The 14,728-nt window shown below is 33.8% G+C and overlaps 1 protein-coding gene across 2 annotated transcripts in view; it reads left to right on the top strand.

Annotated features, from left to right (window-relative positions):
• Positions 1-14,728, top strand: part of LOC143047538 (transmembrane protein 39A-like) — a 32,606-nt gene that overhangs the window by 391 nt on the left and 17,487 nt on the right. For both annotated transcript variants that reach the window (XM_076220602.1, XM_076220601.1), the window contains exons 2-5: positions 3,242-3,446; positions 8,620-8,703; positions 12,656-12,810; positions 14,179-14,452. In XM_076220602.1, the coding sequence (XP_076076717.1) occupies positions 3,242-3,446; positions 8,620-8,703; positions 12,656-12,810; positions 14,179-14,452 (718 nt within the window). The remainder of the gene's footprint in view (positions 1-3,241; positions 3,447-8,619; positions 8,704-12,655; positions 12,811-14,178; positions 14,453-14,728) is intronic.

The raw sequence follows: 14,728 nt of genomic DNA, 5'->3' as shown, positions 1-14,728 counted from the left end.
GTCATATTCAATGTAAACAAAGAAACGCTGTTATCAGGTAACGTTTTTTCATATCAAACAATTATTAAAAATGATTGGGTGTTGAACTCCTTCCTATATTTGTTGATATGTTGATAAATATACATTTTATTCAAAGTCTCATGCAAACAAGACCGGAACAGGAAGCAACACAACCGGAACAGGAAGTAGATCTGAAAAAAAAAGTTAACGATTTTCAGTTCATTAGTAGAATGAAAAATTCGGGAAAATTTTCCCGATTTTTTTTTTTTTTTTTTTTATTGATTTTTCTTCCGTAATTGGGGACTTCGTCCCCATATTATTCTGTAATTCTATTTGACCTAAAGACATAGGCGGATCCAGGGGGGGGGGGGGGGGGGGGGGGCGCTTTCGTGGGGAAAATTTGGTTGATTATATAGGGAATCCTACACCTTATCCAATATCGCTATTTGCCCGCCATTAGTCATTACTGGATATCACACAGGTTCCCGTAAAATTTTGACGTCATAAAACAAAACATCTGACGCCACAATGGTAAAGTGATTGTTGTATGCATCAGAAGTTCAAGCGGTTAGCAATAAGGTGTATTGAAGCATGACTGGAGCGGGCCCCCCTTAGGAAAAGTTCTTGATCCGCCACTGAAAGAGGAATCATGCAGAGATGTCTTTTAGACAGCATTTACTTAAAAGTTATTGAAATGTCCCATTCTGATTTTTGACATGTTTGAAGGGGTCAAAATGTCCCAATATATATTTGTAGGATCAGATAATTGTCGAGCCTGCGACTTTAGTCGCAGAAAGCTCGACATAGGGATAGGGATGTGGCGGCGGCGTTAGCTAACTTCTGAAAAGCTTTATTCTGTTTTAGAAGGTGGAAGACCTGGATGCTTCATACTTTGTATATGGTTGTATATGGTTGCCTGGCATGATTCATCTGACCTTGACCTCATTTTCATGGTTCATTGGTCAATGTTTAGTTTTTTTTGGTTAATGTTAAATATGTGTGACAGTTGTAATAAAGCTTTATATTTAGGACTACATTGTATCAACATAATCATGATAATATCGATGATTAGTAAAGAAGGCGAGACATTTCAGTTTGTGCACTCTTGTGTATATTCGCTGTCACATAAAATTGGGACAATGATTTTTGTCAAAAAATTTTTAAGTATCAGCCAGGTTCACTCGAGATGATGTTTTTCAATTAGCAAAAGAAAAATCCTGTCCAAATATCCACCACTGTCCTACCTTTTATTGTGTTAATTTGCACTGTATAATCCTGACCTTCACATTTTTCAAGATTATTTACATTGTAAAACCTCCATCTTGGTTTCTATGAGGATCCCTTATTTACATTACATTTGTTACTCTCCGGTAATATCCTTGCCATTGATGATACAATTTCCCGCGCTTTTTGTGTAAAGATGATGAATAGCTTCGAGAGACAAGAGAAAATACAGCATGTGGAACTCCACGGCAACAATTCCGGTTATAACAATGTCAGATTCCCGTATACAAAATAATCTTGGATTATGTGAAGGTCAAGATTATACCATGTATACAGTGCAAACACAATAAAAGGTAGGACAGTAGTTGATTTTTGGATTGATATTTGATTCCTTAATTGAAAAACATCATCTCCAGTGAACAATGGTGAATGCGGTTGTAAGTGAAAAAAAATTTTCAACCAAAATCATGGTACCAATTTTACGTGACGGCGACTATACATGTATCAGTATATTGACGGGACCTGACACAAGTAACTTCTCTTTCAAGACGAGACAGCAACTCTTTCATGACATGATGTGTTCGCCTACATTGTACCCCTGTATCTTCCATAAGATGTTTCGACATCCATACTTCATACCTGCTCATATTAAGTAGTGCCATTGTTGTGAAAATCCATGGATGATACCAGCGGGATTTGAACCCCCAAACTCAAGATCAAAAGGTGGTGCTCTAACCAATTGAACCAAAGCAGAGCTTCCCTAACTCAACTGAACTAACTACCTTTATATCTCCAAGTCTTCAACAAACATTGTATTTATTTCATTGTGGTTAAACTGTTAAAACATATTAATACAACAAGTATTATAATTTATACCATATTACATTGTAGTTATAACATAAATATGATTTGTTGTATTTCTTATGTACATGTTTGCTGGTTTGAAAGAGTCAATATGTTTAGATCTAGACTATATATATGTTTTTAACCATTTGATATTGCTTGGACGCTGAGTTTTTATGGTGATCTCATTTTCTTTTTCCTTTACAATTTCATGACAAAAGCATAATTAAATTTAACATAGTCATGCTAGTGTTACATGTACATTGTATTTTAACATTAAACAATTAACAATCTTTTTAAATGTTAAAATTAATCATAATCTGATTTCTTTTAATCAAAACTAAACTTTTTGTTGTGATAAGTTCATGAAGTTTGACAGAAATTAATCTCCCATTTTGGATATTCATTTTTATTACATGTACATTAGCTCACCGGGCCTGAAGCCAGAAGGGTCCCATGTGAGCTTATTCCATCACTTGGCGTCCGTCGTCTGTCCTCTGTCCCCTGTCGTTGTAAAATATTTTAAAAATCTTCTCCACTGAAACTACTATTCCAGGGCCAATCACCTTCAAACATTAACTAAATGTTCCTTGGGGTATCTTGTTTATAAAGTGTATCCGAAGTTTTGATCCATTGAAAAACATGGCCCCATGGCTTAAAATAGAACATACATGTAGGGGTCAAATGAATAAGTTGCTAGATTAATCCTATGATTATGATGGTCATCTTGTAGAATAAGCTATATCTTCCTATATCATGTATATCTCACAAATACTCTGATGTTTAGAGAAATATTAACCTTTTTAGGTGACTGGATCTTACCTGTTGAGCTAAAATAATATATCTTCCTATCAGATAATTATGAAGCAAACTTGATGATCTATTAATTTTTATACCTATTTACATGTACATGTACCTGTTGCAATATTTGTATACTAAAAAATAATAATTTTTACCACAATTTAAAAAAAATATTAGTGCACAGAAGTTCGCAGTGATGTTTCCTCAAGCAAGAAGTAACAACAGCTTGTTATAATGCAATCTATATTATTTCACTTTGTTGTCCTTTGATGTATATCAACATCTTGAAATCATAAAAATTAAATTGTTAAAATTTTTTTTAACAATCAGATTTATCTTTATGCATGTTATATGTGTAATTTTGTCTTTTCAGTGAAGAACGAGAGCCAAACATGGTCCCCTTGGCATCAATGGCTGTACTTCCAAAGCACTCTCACCTCCCGGACATACCTTCTGACAGCAACCTGTCATTCGAGGCTATGGTTTATGTGTTCGGAATTATAGTTATGGGATTACAGTATATCAACTTATATAAAACAGTCTGGTGGCTTCCTCATAGTCATGCTAATTATGCATTGGTTTGTTAATTTAAAATAATTACATTAGATGTATGTTTCATTATGATACTGTATTCTGATTGGCTAACTGCACATCACATTATTCCGTAAGCAATTGCATTGCTCAATAAAACTTTTCATTCATGATAACACGTAGTCCCACAATAAAGTGCACAGGTGAATTAAATAAAACAATAATAAAATTCGTGTTTTCATGATCATTGCTAAAAAAATGTAATTATAAGTATTGAATGCTTCTTTTTGTAACTTCATAGGGTTGTAAAAGCGTTGATCATGCACACATTTTTATTATGAAGCGCTTCCGCTAAAATATTTTTACAGCTTATTTTCTAGTTATAATGAGTGTAAGTTGTAGAGTAAAACTTTGGTTGGCTTGCTTGCTTTGTTTAAATAAACGTTTACCCAAGCTTTGTAATGGACATCTTGAAAAATTTACATAGCCATAATTAAAACCTGTATATATTATATTTAAATTTAATTTGAAGTTATTCAATTACTATAGTACAAACAAAGCAAGCTAATTAACGTCTTGCTTTTCATGCATTAGGAAATGAGCTGTAATGATAAAATTTTATTTACTTAAATTAATCATTATAATTTCATATGAATATGAAAAGATGTGGTATAATTGCCAATACAGTATGAGACAATTCTCCACCAAACGCCATACTTTTTGTCAATGGGTAGGTAGGTAGGCATATTCTTTTTTGCGACAAAGAATAATTAAAGCGTTAAATGTTTTTTAGTCTCCATGCCTATCTTATTATAAAAAAAACACTTTTTCACATCAGGACAATAAAAGAATTTGAGTAGGCAGCTATTTTGTCGTTAGGTACATGTAGGGTTAGGGCAACATGGGCAAACAAACATAGCCTGTAATTCAGTGGTTGTTTGTTTATGTGTTACATATCTGTTTTTCGTTCATTTTTTTTTACATAAATAAGGCCGTTATTTTTCTAGTTTGAGTGGTTTTACATTGTCTTATCGGGGCCTTTTATAGCTGACTATGCGGCATGGGCTTTGCTCATTGTTGAAGGCCGTACAGTGACTTATAGTTTTTAATGTGTGTGTCATTTTGGTCTTTTGTGGATAGTTGTCTCATTGGCAATCATACCACATCTTCTTTTTTATATAATCTTTTTAGCTCACCTGGCCCGAAGGGCCAAGTGAGCTTTTCCCATCACTTGGCGACCGGCGTCCGTCGTCTGTCGTCCGTCGTCGTCCGTCGTCGTTAACTTTTACAAAAATCTTCTCCTCTGAAACTACTGGGCCAAATTAAACCAAACTTGGCCACAATCATCATTGGGGTATCTAGTTTAAAAAATGTGTGGTGTGACCCGGCCAACCAACCAAGATGGCCGCCATGGCTAAAAATAGAACATAGGGGTAAAATGCAGTTTTTGGCTTATAACTCAAAAACCGAAGCATTTAGAGCAAATCTGACATGGGGTAAAATTGTTTATCAGGTCAAGATCTATCTGCCCTCAAATTTTCAGATGAATCCGACAACCCGTTATTGGGTTGCTGCCCCTGAACTGGTAATTTTAGGGAATTTTTGCTGTTTTTGGCTATTATCTTGAATATTATTATAAATAGAGATAAACTGTAGACAGCAATAATGTTCAGCAAAGTAAGATTTACAAATAAGTCAACATGACCAAAATGGTCAGTTGACCCCTTTAGGAGTTATTGACCTTTATAGTCAATTTTTAACCATTTTTCGTAAATCTTAGTAATCTTTTACAAAAATCTTCTCCTCTGAAACTACTGGGCCAAATTAATCCATACTTGGCCACAATCATCTTTGGGATATCTAGTTTAAAAAATGTGTGGCGTGACCCGGCCAACCAACCAAGATGGCCGCCATGGCTAAAAATAGAACATAGGGGTAAAATGCAGTTTTTGGCTTATAACTCAAAAACCTTAGCATTTAGAGCAAATCTGACAGCGGTAAAAGTGTTTATCAGGTCAAGATCCACCTGTGCTGAAATTTTCAGATGAATCGGATAACCTGTTGTTGGGTTGCTGCCCCTGAATTGGTAATTTTAAGGAAATTTTGCTGTTTTTGGTTATTATCTTGAATATTATTATAGATAGAGATAAACAGTAAACAGCATTAATGTTCAGCAAAGTAAGATTTACAAATAAGTCAGCATGACCAAAATGGTCAGTTGACCCCTGAAGGAGTTATTGCCCTTTATAGTCAATTTTTAACCATTTTTTCGTAAATCTTAGTAATCTTTTACAAAAATCTTCTTCTCTGAAACTACTGGGCCAAATTAAACTAAGCTTTGCCACAATCATCATTGGGGTAATTTGTTTAAAAAATGTGTGGCGTGACCTGGCCAATCAACCAAAATGGCTGCCACGGCTAATAATAGAACATAGGTGTAAAATGCAGTTTTTGGCTTATAACTCAAAAACCGAAGCATTAAGAGAAAATCTGACAGGGTTTAATTGTTTATCAGGTCAAGATCTATCTGCCCTGATGTTTTCACATGGATCGGACAACCCGTTGTTAGGTTACTGTCCTTAATTGGTAATTTTAAGGAAATTTTGCCGTTTTTTGTTATTATCTTGAATATTATTATAGATAGAGATAAACTGTATACAGCAATAACGTTCAGCAAAATAAGATCTACAAATAAGTTTACATGACCAAAATAGTCAATTGACCCCTTAAGGAGTTATTGCCCTTTATAGTTAATTTTTAACATTTTTCATAAATTTTTGTAAATTTGTAGAAAATATTTTCCACTGTAATTACTGGGCCAAGTTCATTATAGACAAGAGATATTTGTAGCAACAAGAATGTTCAGTAAAGTAAGATCTACAAACACATCACTATCACCAAAACACAATTATGTCATGAATTTATCTGTGTCCATTATTTAATATGCACAAGACCAAGGTGAGCGACACAGGCTCTAGTTTTATGGTCTAATCATGTCTAGGTAAAGATATAATGTATATACATTTCATGAATGAACAGAGATTTTGACATTGATAAATTTTATATCGACCAATCAACAACCATGACAACAAAAAAGGAATCCACAGTATACTATGAGGGTCTGGATGGGGGGGGGGGGGTCTGTTATTCTGTAAACATTAAATTTTCACCCCTTTTTTCTCTAATCTTCAAAAAATTAACCCCTTTTTTCTCTAATCTTCAAAAATTTAGACCATGCATTTCTCTAATCTTCATTTATTTTGCCCGTTATTCTCTAATCTTCATTTTTTAAGGCCATTATTCTTTAATCATTTAACCCCATCCAAACCCTCTACTATTTATTTATTGGTATTATTGGAATTTTATAATGATTACACAACTTTTCAGAATTGTATATATATCACTGTATATACTGTGGATTCATTAATATTTGTGGGATACCAAATTTCAGGGATTCCATGGGCATGATCACTACAGGTGAACCACCATCATGACCATTTTAAATGTATAGCCAATTACAAATTTTACGATGATTACACAATTTTCAGAATTGCATATATACTGTGGATTCATGAATATTTGTGGAATACCAAATTTCATGGATGCCGTGGTAAACCATGGATTTAAATATAATTTTCAATAAGCTTGTATGCAGACTTTGGAAAAACAACTTGTAAATATCTACAAAAAGCCTAGTGTTCTTCAATACAAATTTTATTTGATACCCATAAAAAAACTGAATCCTCAGTAAAATAATAAGAAAAGAATTACTAGGATCGTAACATCTAGGAAATTTTTATCAAGTTATATTTGCTGAGAAATTTAATGTTTTGCCTTTTGGTAGTCATTCTTATTAATGAATGGGTCATAGAAATGAAAGAATGTCTAGACACATTTTATGAATATTACCTTGCCATTTTCTTTGCATTGACTGGTGATGTGTATTGATACACAAGAAATATACCAACTTATTACATTATTTGCAATGAATTATATTGATTTCCGAGTGAAATAAAAACCGATAATTTCACATGTGAAATAAACAAGGTTAATCTGGTTATATCACTCATCTGTCTTCATACAACAATCATAATTAGGGCACCGCCTTTAGGCGGGTCGCCCTATAGTGATCAGTCTCTCTGTCCGTCCGTCCATCCGTCCGTCTGTCAGTAACACTTTAACTTTGTGTCCGCTCCATATCTAGAGAACCATTATGATTTCATACTTTATACTTTACATGTTTATTAACCACCACCAGAGGGCGTGTCATGATGTATGTACAACTTCTTAGGTCAAAGGTCAAGGTAAAAAAACTTTGGTTTCAGTTGACAACCCTGTGTCCTGTGGTGAAGATCGTGTCCGCTCTATATCTTGAGAACCGTTATGATTTCAAAGTTTATACTTGACATCCATTTTAACCAACACCAGAGAGTGTGTCATGATGTATGTACAACTTCCTAGGTCAAAGGTCAAGGTCAAAAACTTTGGTTTCAGTTGACAACCCCGTGTCCTGTGGTGAAGATCGTGTCCGCTCCATATCTAGATAACTGTTATGATTTTATACTTAATACTTAATATGTTTATTAACCAACACCAGAGGGTGTGTCATGATGTATGTACAACTTCCTAGGTCAAAGGTCAAGGTCAAAAACTTTGGTTTCAGTTGACAACCCCGTGTCCTGTGGTGAAGATCGTGTCCGCTCCATATCTAGATAACCGTTATCATTTCAAAGTTTATACTTGACATGTAAATAAACCAACACCAAAGGGTGTGTCATAATTTATGTACAACTTCCTAGGTCAAAGGTCAAGGTCAAAAACTTTGGTTTCAGTTGACAACTCCATGTCCTATGGTAAAGATACAATTTTTTAATGCACATTATTCACAGCGGGGCCCACAGAGATGGCTCCCATCTCAATGATATCTAGTTAACTCATGTTTTACGTGCTTTCATGAATTATTGTACATGTGTTGTTTAGTGACTCATTAAATAATTTTCATGTTTTTCTCTAATTGAATTCTTCGATAAGTTATTTTGTAAATAGCTATATTCATGATATTATAAATTATTATGAATTAAAGAAGCTTTTTTTTATTTAAGAATTTTCATGTTATTAATTGCAGAATTTTTATCTTATTGGTTTCAGAATTTTTATCTTCTGATTGATTTCAGAATTTTTATTTTATTGATTTCAGAATTTTTATCTTTTTTATTTTAGAATTTTTATCTTATTGATCCATACCTCCTGCTGTTTCTGTGTGTTTTAATGAGCAGAAGACTCATCTGGTGCTTGGCTCAGGAGGTAAATATAAATTATAATATCTGTTTATACAAAATATCTACTATATAATGTTCTAGAGTTTACTAATGTCCCTTTACAAATGGAAAAAATGATGAAGTTTTTGTTTTCGTTCTCTTAAGTTTGCCTTAATAAAATGTTATAAAACTTTAACACAATACTAATTAAAAATCACAAAAATCAGATTAAGATTGAATTTGGGTGGCATTGCTTTAATTGTTTCTGAGTTATATCCCTTTATAAAGTTATATGCAAATGGGGGCTTTATACATGTATCTATAATATTGACTGTTTGTGTCCAATATACCTTTCTAGAGTTATGTCCCTCTACAAATAAAAAGACTTGCTAGATATTTTGTTTCTGTTTTCTAATTTAAGTTTGCTTCAATCAAATGTTATAAAACTTTAACGCAATGCTAATTATCACAAAAATAAGATCAAGTTTGTATTTGGATGGCATTGATTTTTATACGACCGCAAAAATCTTAATTTTTCATCGTATATTGCTATCACGTTGGCGTCGTCGTCGTCGTCCTGCGTCGTCATCGTCGTCCGAATACTTTTAGTTTTCGCACTCTAACTTCAGTAAAAGTGAATAGAAATCGATGAAATTTTGACACAAGGTTTATGACCACAAAAGGCAGGTTGGGATTGATTTTGGGAGTTTTGGTCCCAACATTTTAGGAATAAGGGGCCAAAAAGGGCCCAAATAAGCATTTTTTTGGTTTTCGCACTATAACTTTAGTTTAAGTGAATAGAAATCTATGAAATTTTGACACAAGGTTTAAGACCACAAAAGGAAGGTTGGAATTGATTTTGGGAGTTTTGGTCCCAACATTTTAGGAAGTAGGGGCCAAAAAAGGGCCCAAATAAGCATTATTCTTGGTTTTCGCACAATAACTTTAGTATAAGTAAATAGAAATCAGTGAAATTTAAACACAAGGTTTATGACCACAAAAGGAAGGTTGGGATTGATTTTGGGAGTTGAGGTCCCAACAGTTTAGGAATTAGGGGCCAAAAAGGGGCCCAAATAAGCATTATTCTTGGTTTTCGCACCATAACTTAAGTATAAGTAAATAGAAATCTATGAAATTTAAACACAAGGTTTATGACCATAAAAGGAAGGTTGGGTTTGATTTTGGGAGTTTTGGTCCCAACAGTTTAGGAATAAGGGGCCCAAAAGGGTCCAAAATTGAACTTTGTTTGATTTCATCAAAAATTGAATAATTGGGGTTCTTTGATATGCTAAATCTAACTGTGTATGTAGATTCTTAATTTTTGGTCCCGTTTTCAAATTGGTCTACATTAAAGGTCCAAAGGGTCCAAAATTAAACTTAGTTTGATTTTAACAAAAATTGAATCCTTGGGGTTCTTTAATATGTTGAATCTAAAAATGTACTTAGATTTTTGATTATTGGCCCAGTTTTCAAGTTGGTCCAAATCGGGGTCCAAAATTAAACTTTGTTTGATTTCATCAAAAATTGAATAATTGGGGTTCTTTGATATGCCAAATCTAACTGTGTATGTAGATTCTTAATTTTTGGTCCCGTTTTCAAATTGGTCTACATTAAAGTCCAAAGGGTCCAAAATTAAACTAAATTTGATTTTAACAAAAATTGAATATGCTGAATCTAAACATGTACTTAGATTTTTGTTTATGGGCCCAGTTTTCAAGTTGGTTCAAATCAGGATCCAAAATTGTTATATTAAGTATTGTGCAATAGCAAGAAATTTTCAATTGCACAGTATTCAGCAATAGCAAGAAATCTTCAATTGCACAGTATTGTGCAATAGCAAGAAATTTTCAATTGCTCAGTATTGCGCAATAGCAAGAAATCTTCAATTGCATAGTATTGTGCAATAGCAAATATTTTCAATTGCACAGTATTGCACAATAGCCAGAAATATCTAATTGCACAAAATTGTGCAATAGCAAGAAATTTTCAATTGATTGGAGTTATCTTTCTTTGTCCAGAATAGTAGTTGAGTCAACTTAAATCATTGTTTTATACAATATACAATGTATATTCACTTTTACCACCAACTGATAAATTAAAACAATCTTTACCATTCAGTGATAACAAGCACCTTTTGTTACATTTTAATATTTTATGATGTATTTAAATGAGTAGTTATTGTTGCAAACTCCATTAGAAATTTGAATTGAGATCAGTTTTGGAAAAAGGGAAAGGGGGATGTGAAAAAAAAATGGGGGGGGGGGGTTAAATTTTTCTCATTTCAGATTTCATAAATAAAAAGAAAATTTCTTCAAACATTTTTTTGAGAGGATTAATATTCAACAGCAAAGTGAATTGCTCAAAGGCAAAAAAAAATATTTTAAGTTCATTAGACCACATTCATTCTGTGTCAGAAACCTATGCTGTGTCAACTATTTAATCACAATCCAAATTTAGAGCTGTTTCCAGCTTGAATGTTGTTTCCATACTTGCCCCAACCGTTCAGGGTTCAACCTCTGTAATGTTCCTTTATTAAGATAGATGCATAGATGCAAGTGGGGGCTTCATCTACAGAGACGTGAAAAAAGTATTCGGTCACAATGGTGTCATGTTTACATTTCAAAACGAAAGTTGTAAAGTTCATGCTTGCACTGTAAATAAATCAACCAATGAAATACAACAAAAATAAAAACTTACCTCTAATACTTTGTTAAGTGTCCTTTTAGCCTGATTACATTAAATATCCTTTTCGGAATCGACTTGTATAAGCACCGAATATAGGCAGGGGTAATACTGACCCAAATACGGTCGATTTCTTGGAATAATTCATTTTTAGATTTAATCATCCCAGTACATGTTTGAAGTTTTCTTTTTACATGTAACCAAACGTTTTCGATTATATTCAAGTCGGGGGACTGTGCAGGCCAGCTTATACCGGTTATTCCGTTCCGAGCTACAAACTCTTGGGTTGACCGTGCACGATGGACAGGGGCGTTGTCATCCTGGAATAAATAATTTCCTCCCGGAAAATGCCGAGCTATCACTGGCCACAAATGTTCATCAAGTATTTCTTGATATTTGACAGCATTAATATTGCCTTCTACGGGAGTAAGTGTACCTACGCCATTCCGGCAAATACAACCCCAACTCATGACTTGAAATTTAGTTTGTGGAGTCTGTGGTTGCACAAGGTCCGGTCTCCACCCGTCGTCTCTTTTTCGCCATACGTACACACATTCATCATGTCCAATCATGATTTTACTTTCATCAGAGAAAATTACCTTTTTCCAGTTGTTATTAACCGTCCATCTCCTATTTTCTCTGCAACATGCAAGTCTTTTTTTCCGATTGACTTCCCGGATCACGATTTTTTTCTTATTTACACACCTGTGATACCCATGTTTATGTAAATGGTGCTGGATGGTATGTGTAGACACGGGAACACAATTTTCCTCATTAAACTTGCTGGTTATGTCATTTAAAGAGCTCCTCCGACTTGTCTTTACAATGCGTTCAAGCTTGCGGTAGTCGTGTGGTTTTACAAACAATGGTCGGCCACTTCTGGGTTTATTCTCCACAGAACCCATGTCTAAAAATTTTGAAACATTGTCAATAACTGTTGACTTGGGATTTCTAAGTATGTCAGCGATTTTTCGGCGAGAAAATCCATTCTGGAACATTTCCACAATCATGTTTTTGACATCTGTTGACAGTTCCTGACCTTTTCTACCCATCTTGTTATTTTACTTGTTTTATTGAAACTACAATGGCAGACAACAACAAACATCAAATGACAGTAGCCCTTGTGATGCACAACGCTAAAAGACTAGTACAGTAATACTCAGTGACGTGATTGACGTGGGGCAAGGCCATTTAAAAGTCAGTCACCTGTACAAATGTAAACACAACGCCATTGTGACCCAATAGTTTTTGCACGTCTCTGTATGTCATTATTTGAAATTCAGAATTTAAAAAAATAAATTTCAATTCTGTTTCAGATATCAGGATCTAGATCTAGCAAATCACCATTGTTTTGGGCAGTATGGTTAATAAAAGTACTGGTCTGTCAGCTGATTGTCGTAACCTTGGCAATAACAGGATACTATGTGCTTATAAATCATTCACTGTTATACAGTTTGTTTTTATGTTGTCCGTAAGTATGAAGCCTGTTAGTCACTCAAGTCAAAACTCAGCAACAGTTAAAATTAACATGTATGGGTCTGTTGTTGCTATCAAACTTTCAGTTTAGAGATGTACATAAGGTGATGGGGTTAACCCTTATTTTGAATGCCAACCCAAAGAAAGGAGGGTAGTAATGCCCTTTACAGCCAGACATCAAACATGCATTTTCGGCTACCGTTAGTATCAAATTGGTTAAAATTTTACAGTGAATTGTCAAAATTTCCTTATCTGTATTTGTCAGAGGTCTCAAATAATTATTTTACCCTCATTTTTTGGAAAATAATATGACTTGTCAAATTTTTTTATTGTCTATAAAAGAAAGTGTACATTTGATTGTCATGCAACAGAACTTACCCTTATCATCATTTGTCAAGAATTTTTACCAGTATTTGTCACGAAGGTACCCCTATTACGACCCTTAGAAAGGGGTTTAATAAAATAACATAAGAACCCATGTATGTTCCGTTGGAAAGACACATCAGATGGAAACAAAACACATCAAAAATTTAAACGAAAAGACAAAAAGTACTCAAATTACTCACAGTGTGAGAAAGTTCTTTTAAACTAATTAAAGCAAATAAATATAAGAGATGCCAACTCAAAGAAAGGGGGTTAACAAAAAAACATGAGAACACATGTTAATTTTGGTGGAAAGACACATCAGATCAAAACAAAGCACAACAAACAGACAAACAAAAAGACAAAGTTCTTTGAGTCCACACAGCAACTGAAAGTTCAATTAAACAAATTAAAGCAAATAAATAAAAGTCTTACAACAGAACACCCGAGGCACCCATTTTGATAATTGAACAAATATTATGTTAGTTGGATCATTAATTTATCTTTAATAGCTTTGCATACAATTATATGTCATTTAAAAAAAAAATCATGGAAGACTTTTTCCAAAGCAATATGGTACTACCAGACCAACAAATGAACAAATCACTTTTAAAATAGAGTAAAAAATCTCACCAAAGGACAAGGCCAAGAATATCCCTTTTTACAGCTGATAAAATATAAACACACATGATATTATAAATACTGTTTATTATACACAGGGATTCAAGTGGTTAATGTTATGTTTTAATTTTGTGATTTGATCGAGTACTGTAAATTTCAGAACTTATTGCGAGGTTTTTATTAATGTGAATAATGCAACTGGATGGGTATCACAATAATAAGAACTCACATTTTGATAACTGAAACATAGATCTGAACACAGCTTTTTTTTTTCGAAATCGCGATAATTAAACTGGCATTTTTGTCCATTCTTGAAAATTCGCAATAATATATGCATGCAATAATTTCTGAATTTACATTTATATCTTTTTTTTTACAGGATGTTAACGTATGTATTTATGTTCGGACCAACAATAAAACCACTTTATCATAAGATGTTTGTGTGGCCTGCACCGGTTTCAGATCGGCCCGTTCCTAGACACAGAAATAAAGAAATTGACATCTTGTTCCACAATTGTTCCATGAACCCAGATGTCGTCAGACAGGAAGTTGAAGTTTTAAAGCGAGATTTTAACCAGAGAATCAAGCAGATTTTATTTAACTCGCTATTGACAGCATATTACATGACTTTTATTCCTTTATGTTTTGCACAGGTGAGTTTAATAAATACAAATGGCGGCCTTCAACTGTTTTCTGCTCTTTGGTTGGGTTGTTGTCTCTTTGACACATTCCCAAATTCCATTCTCAATTTTAGATACTGGGAGGACAATGGCTTTTAGAGATGTTCCTGCTTTAATATATTTTATCCATGCCTTTATAAGTAACAAAGGAACAAAGTCACTTCCAGGGATTGTCTTTGCAGTGCCTAAGTTGTTATTTTGCAGTGCCTAAGTTGTTATTTTGCAGTTTGAACCATGCCATCCTCCATT

This window comes from Mytilus galloprovincialis, chromosome 10 (genome assembly GCF_965363235.1).
Source record: "Mytilus galloprovincialis chromosome 10, xbMytGall1.hap1.1, whole genome shotgun sequence".
In the NCBI taxonomy this organism is placed as follows: Eukaryota; Metazoa; Mollusca; class Bivalvia; order Mytilida; family Mytilidae; genus Mytilus; species Mytilus galloprovincialis.
This window is presented reverse-complemented; position numbering and strand designations above follow the sequence as displayed.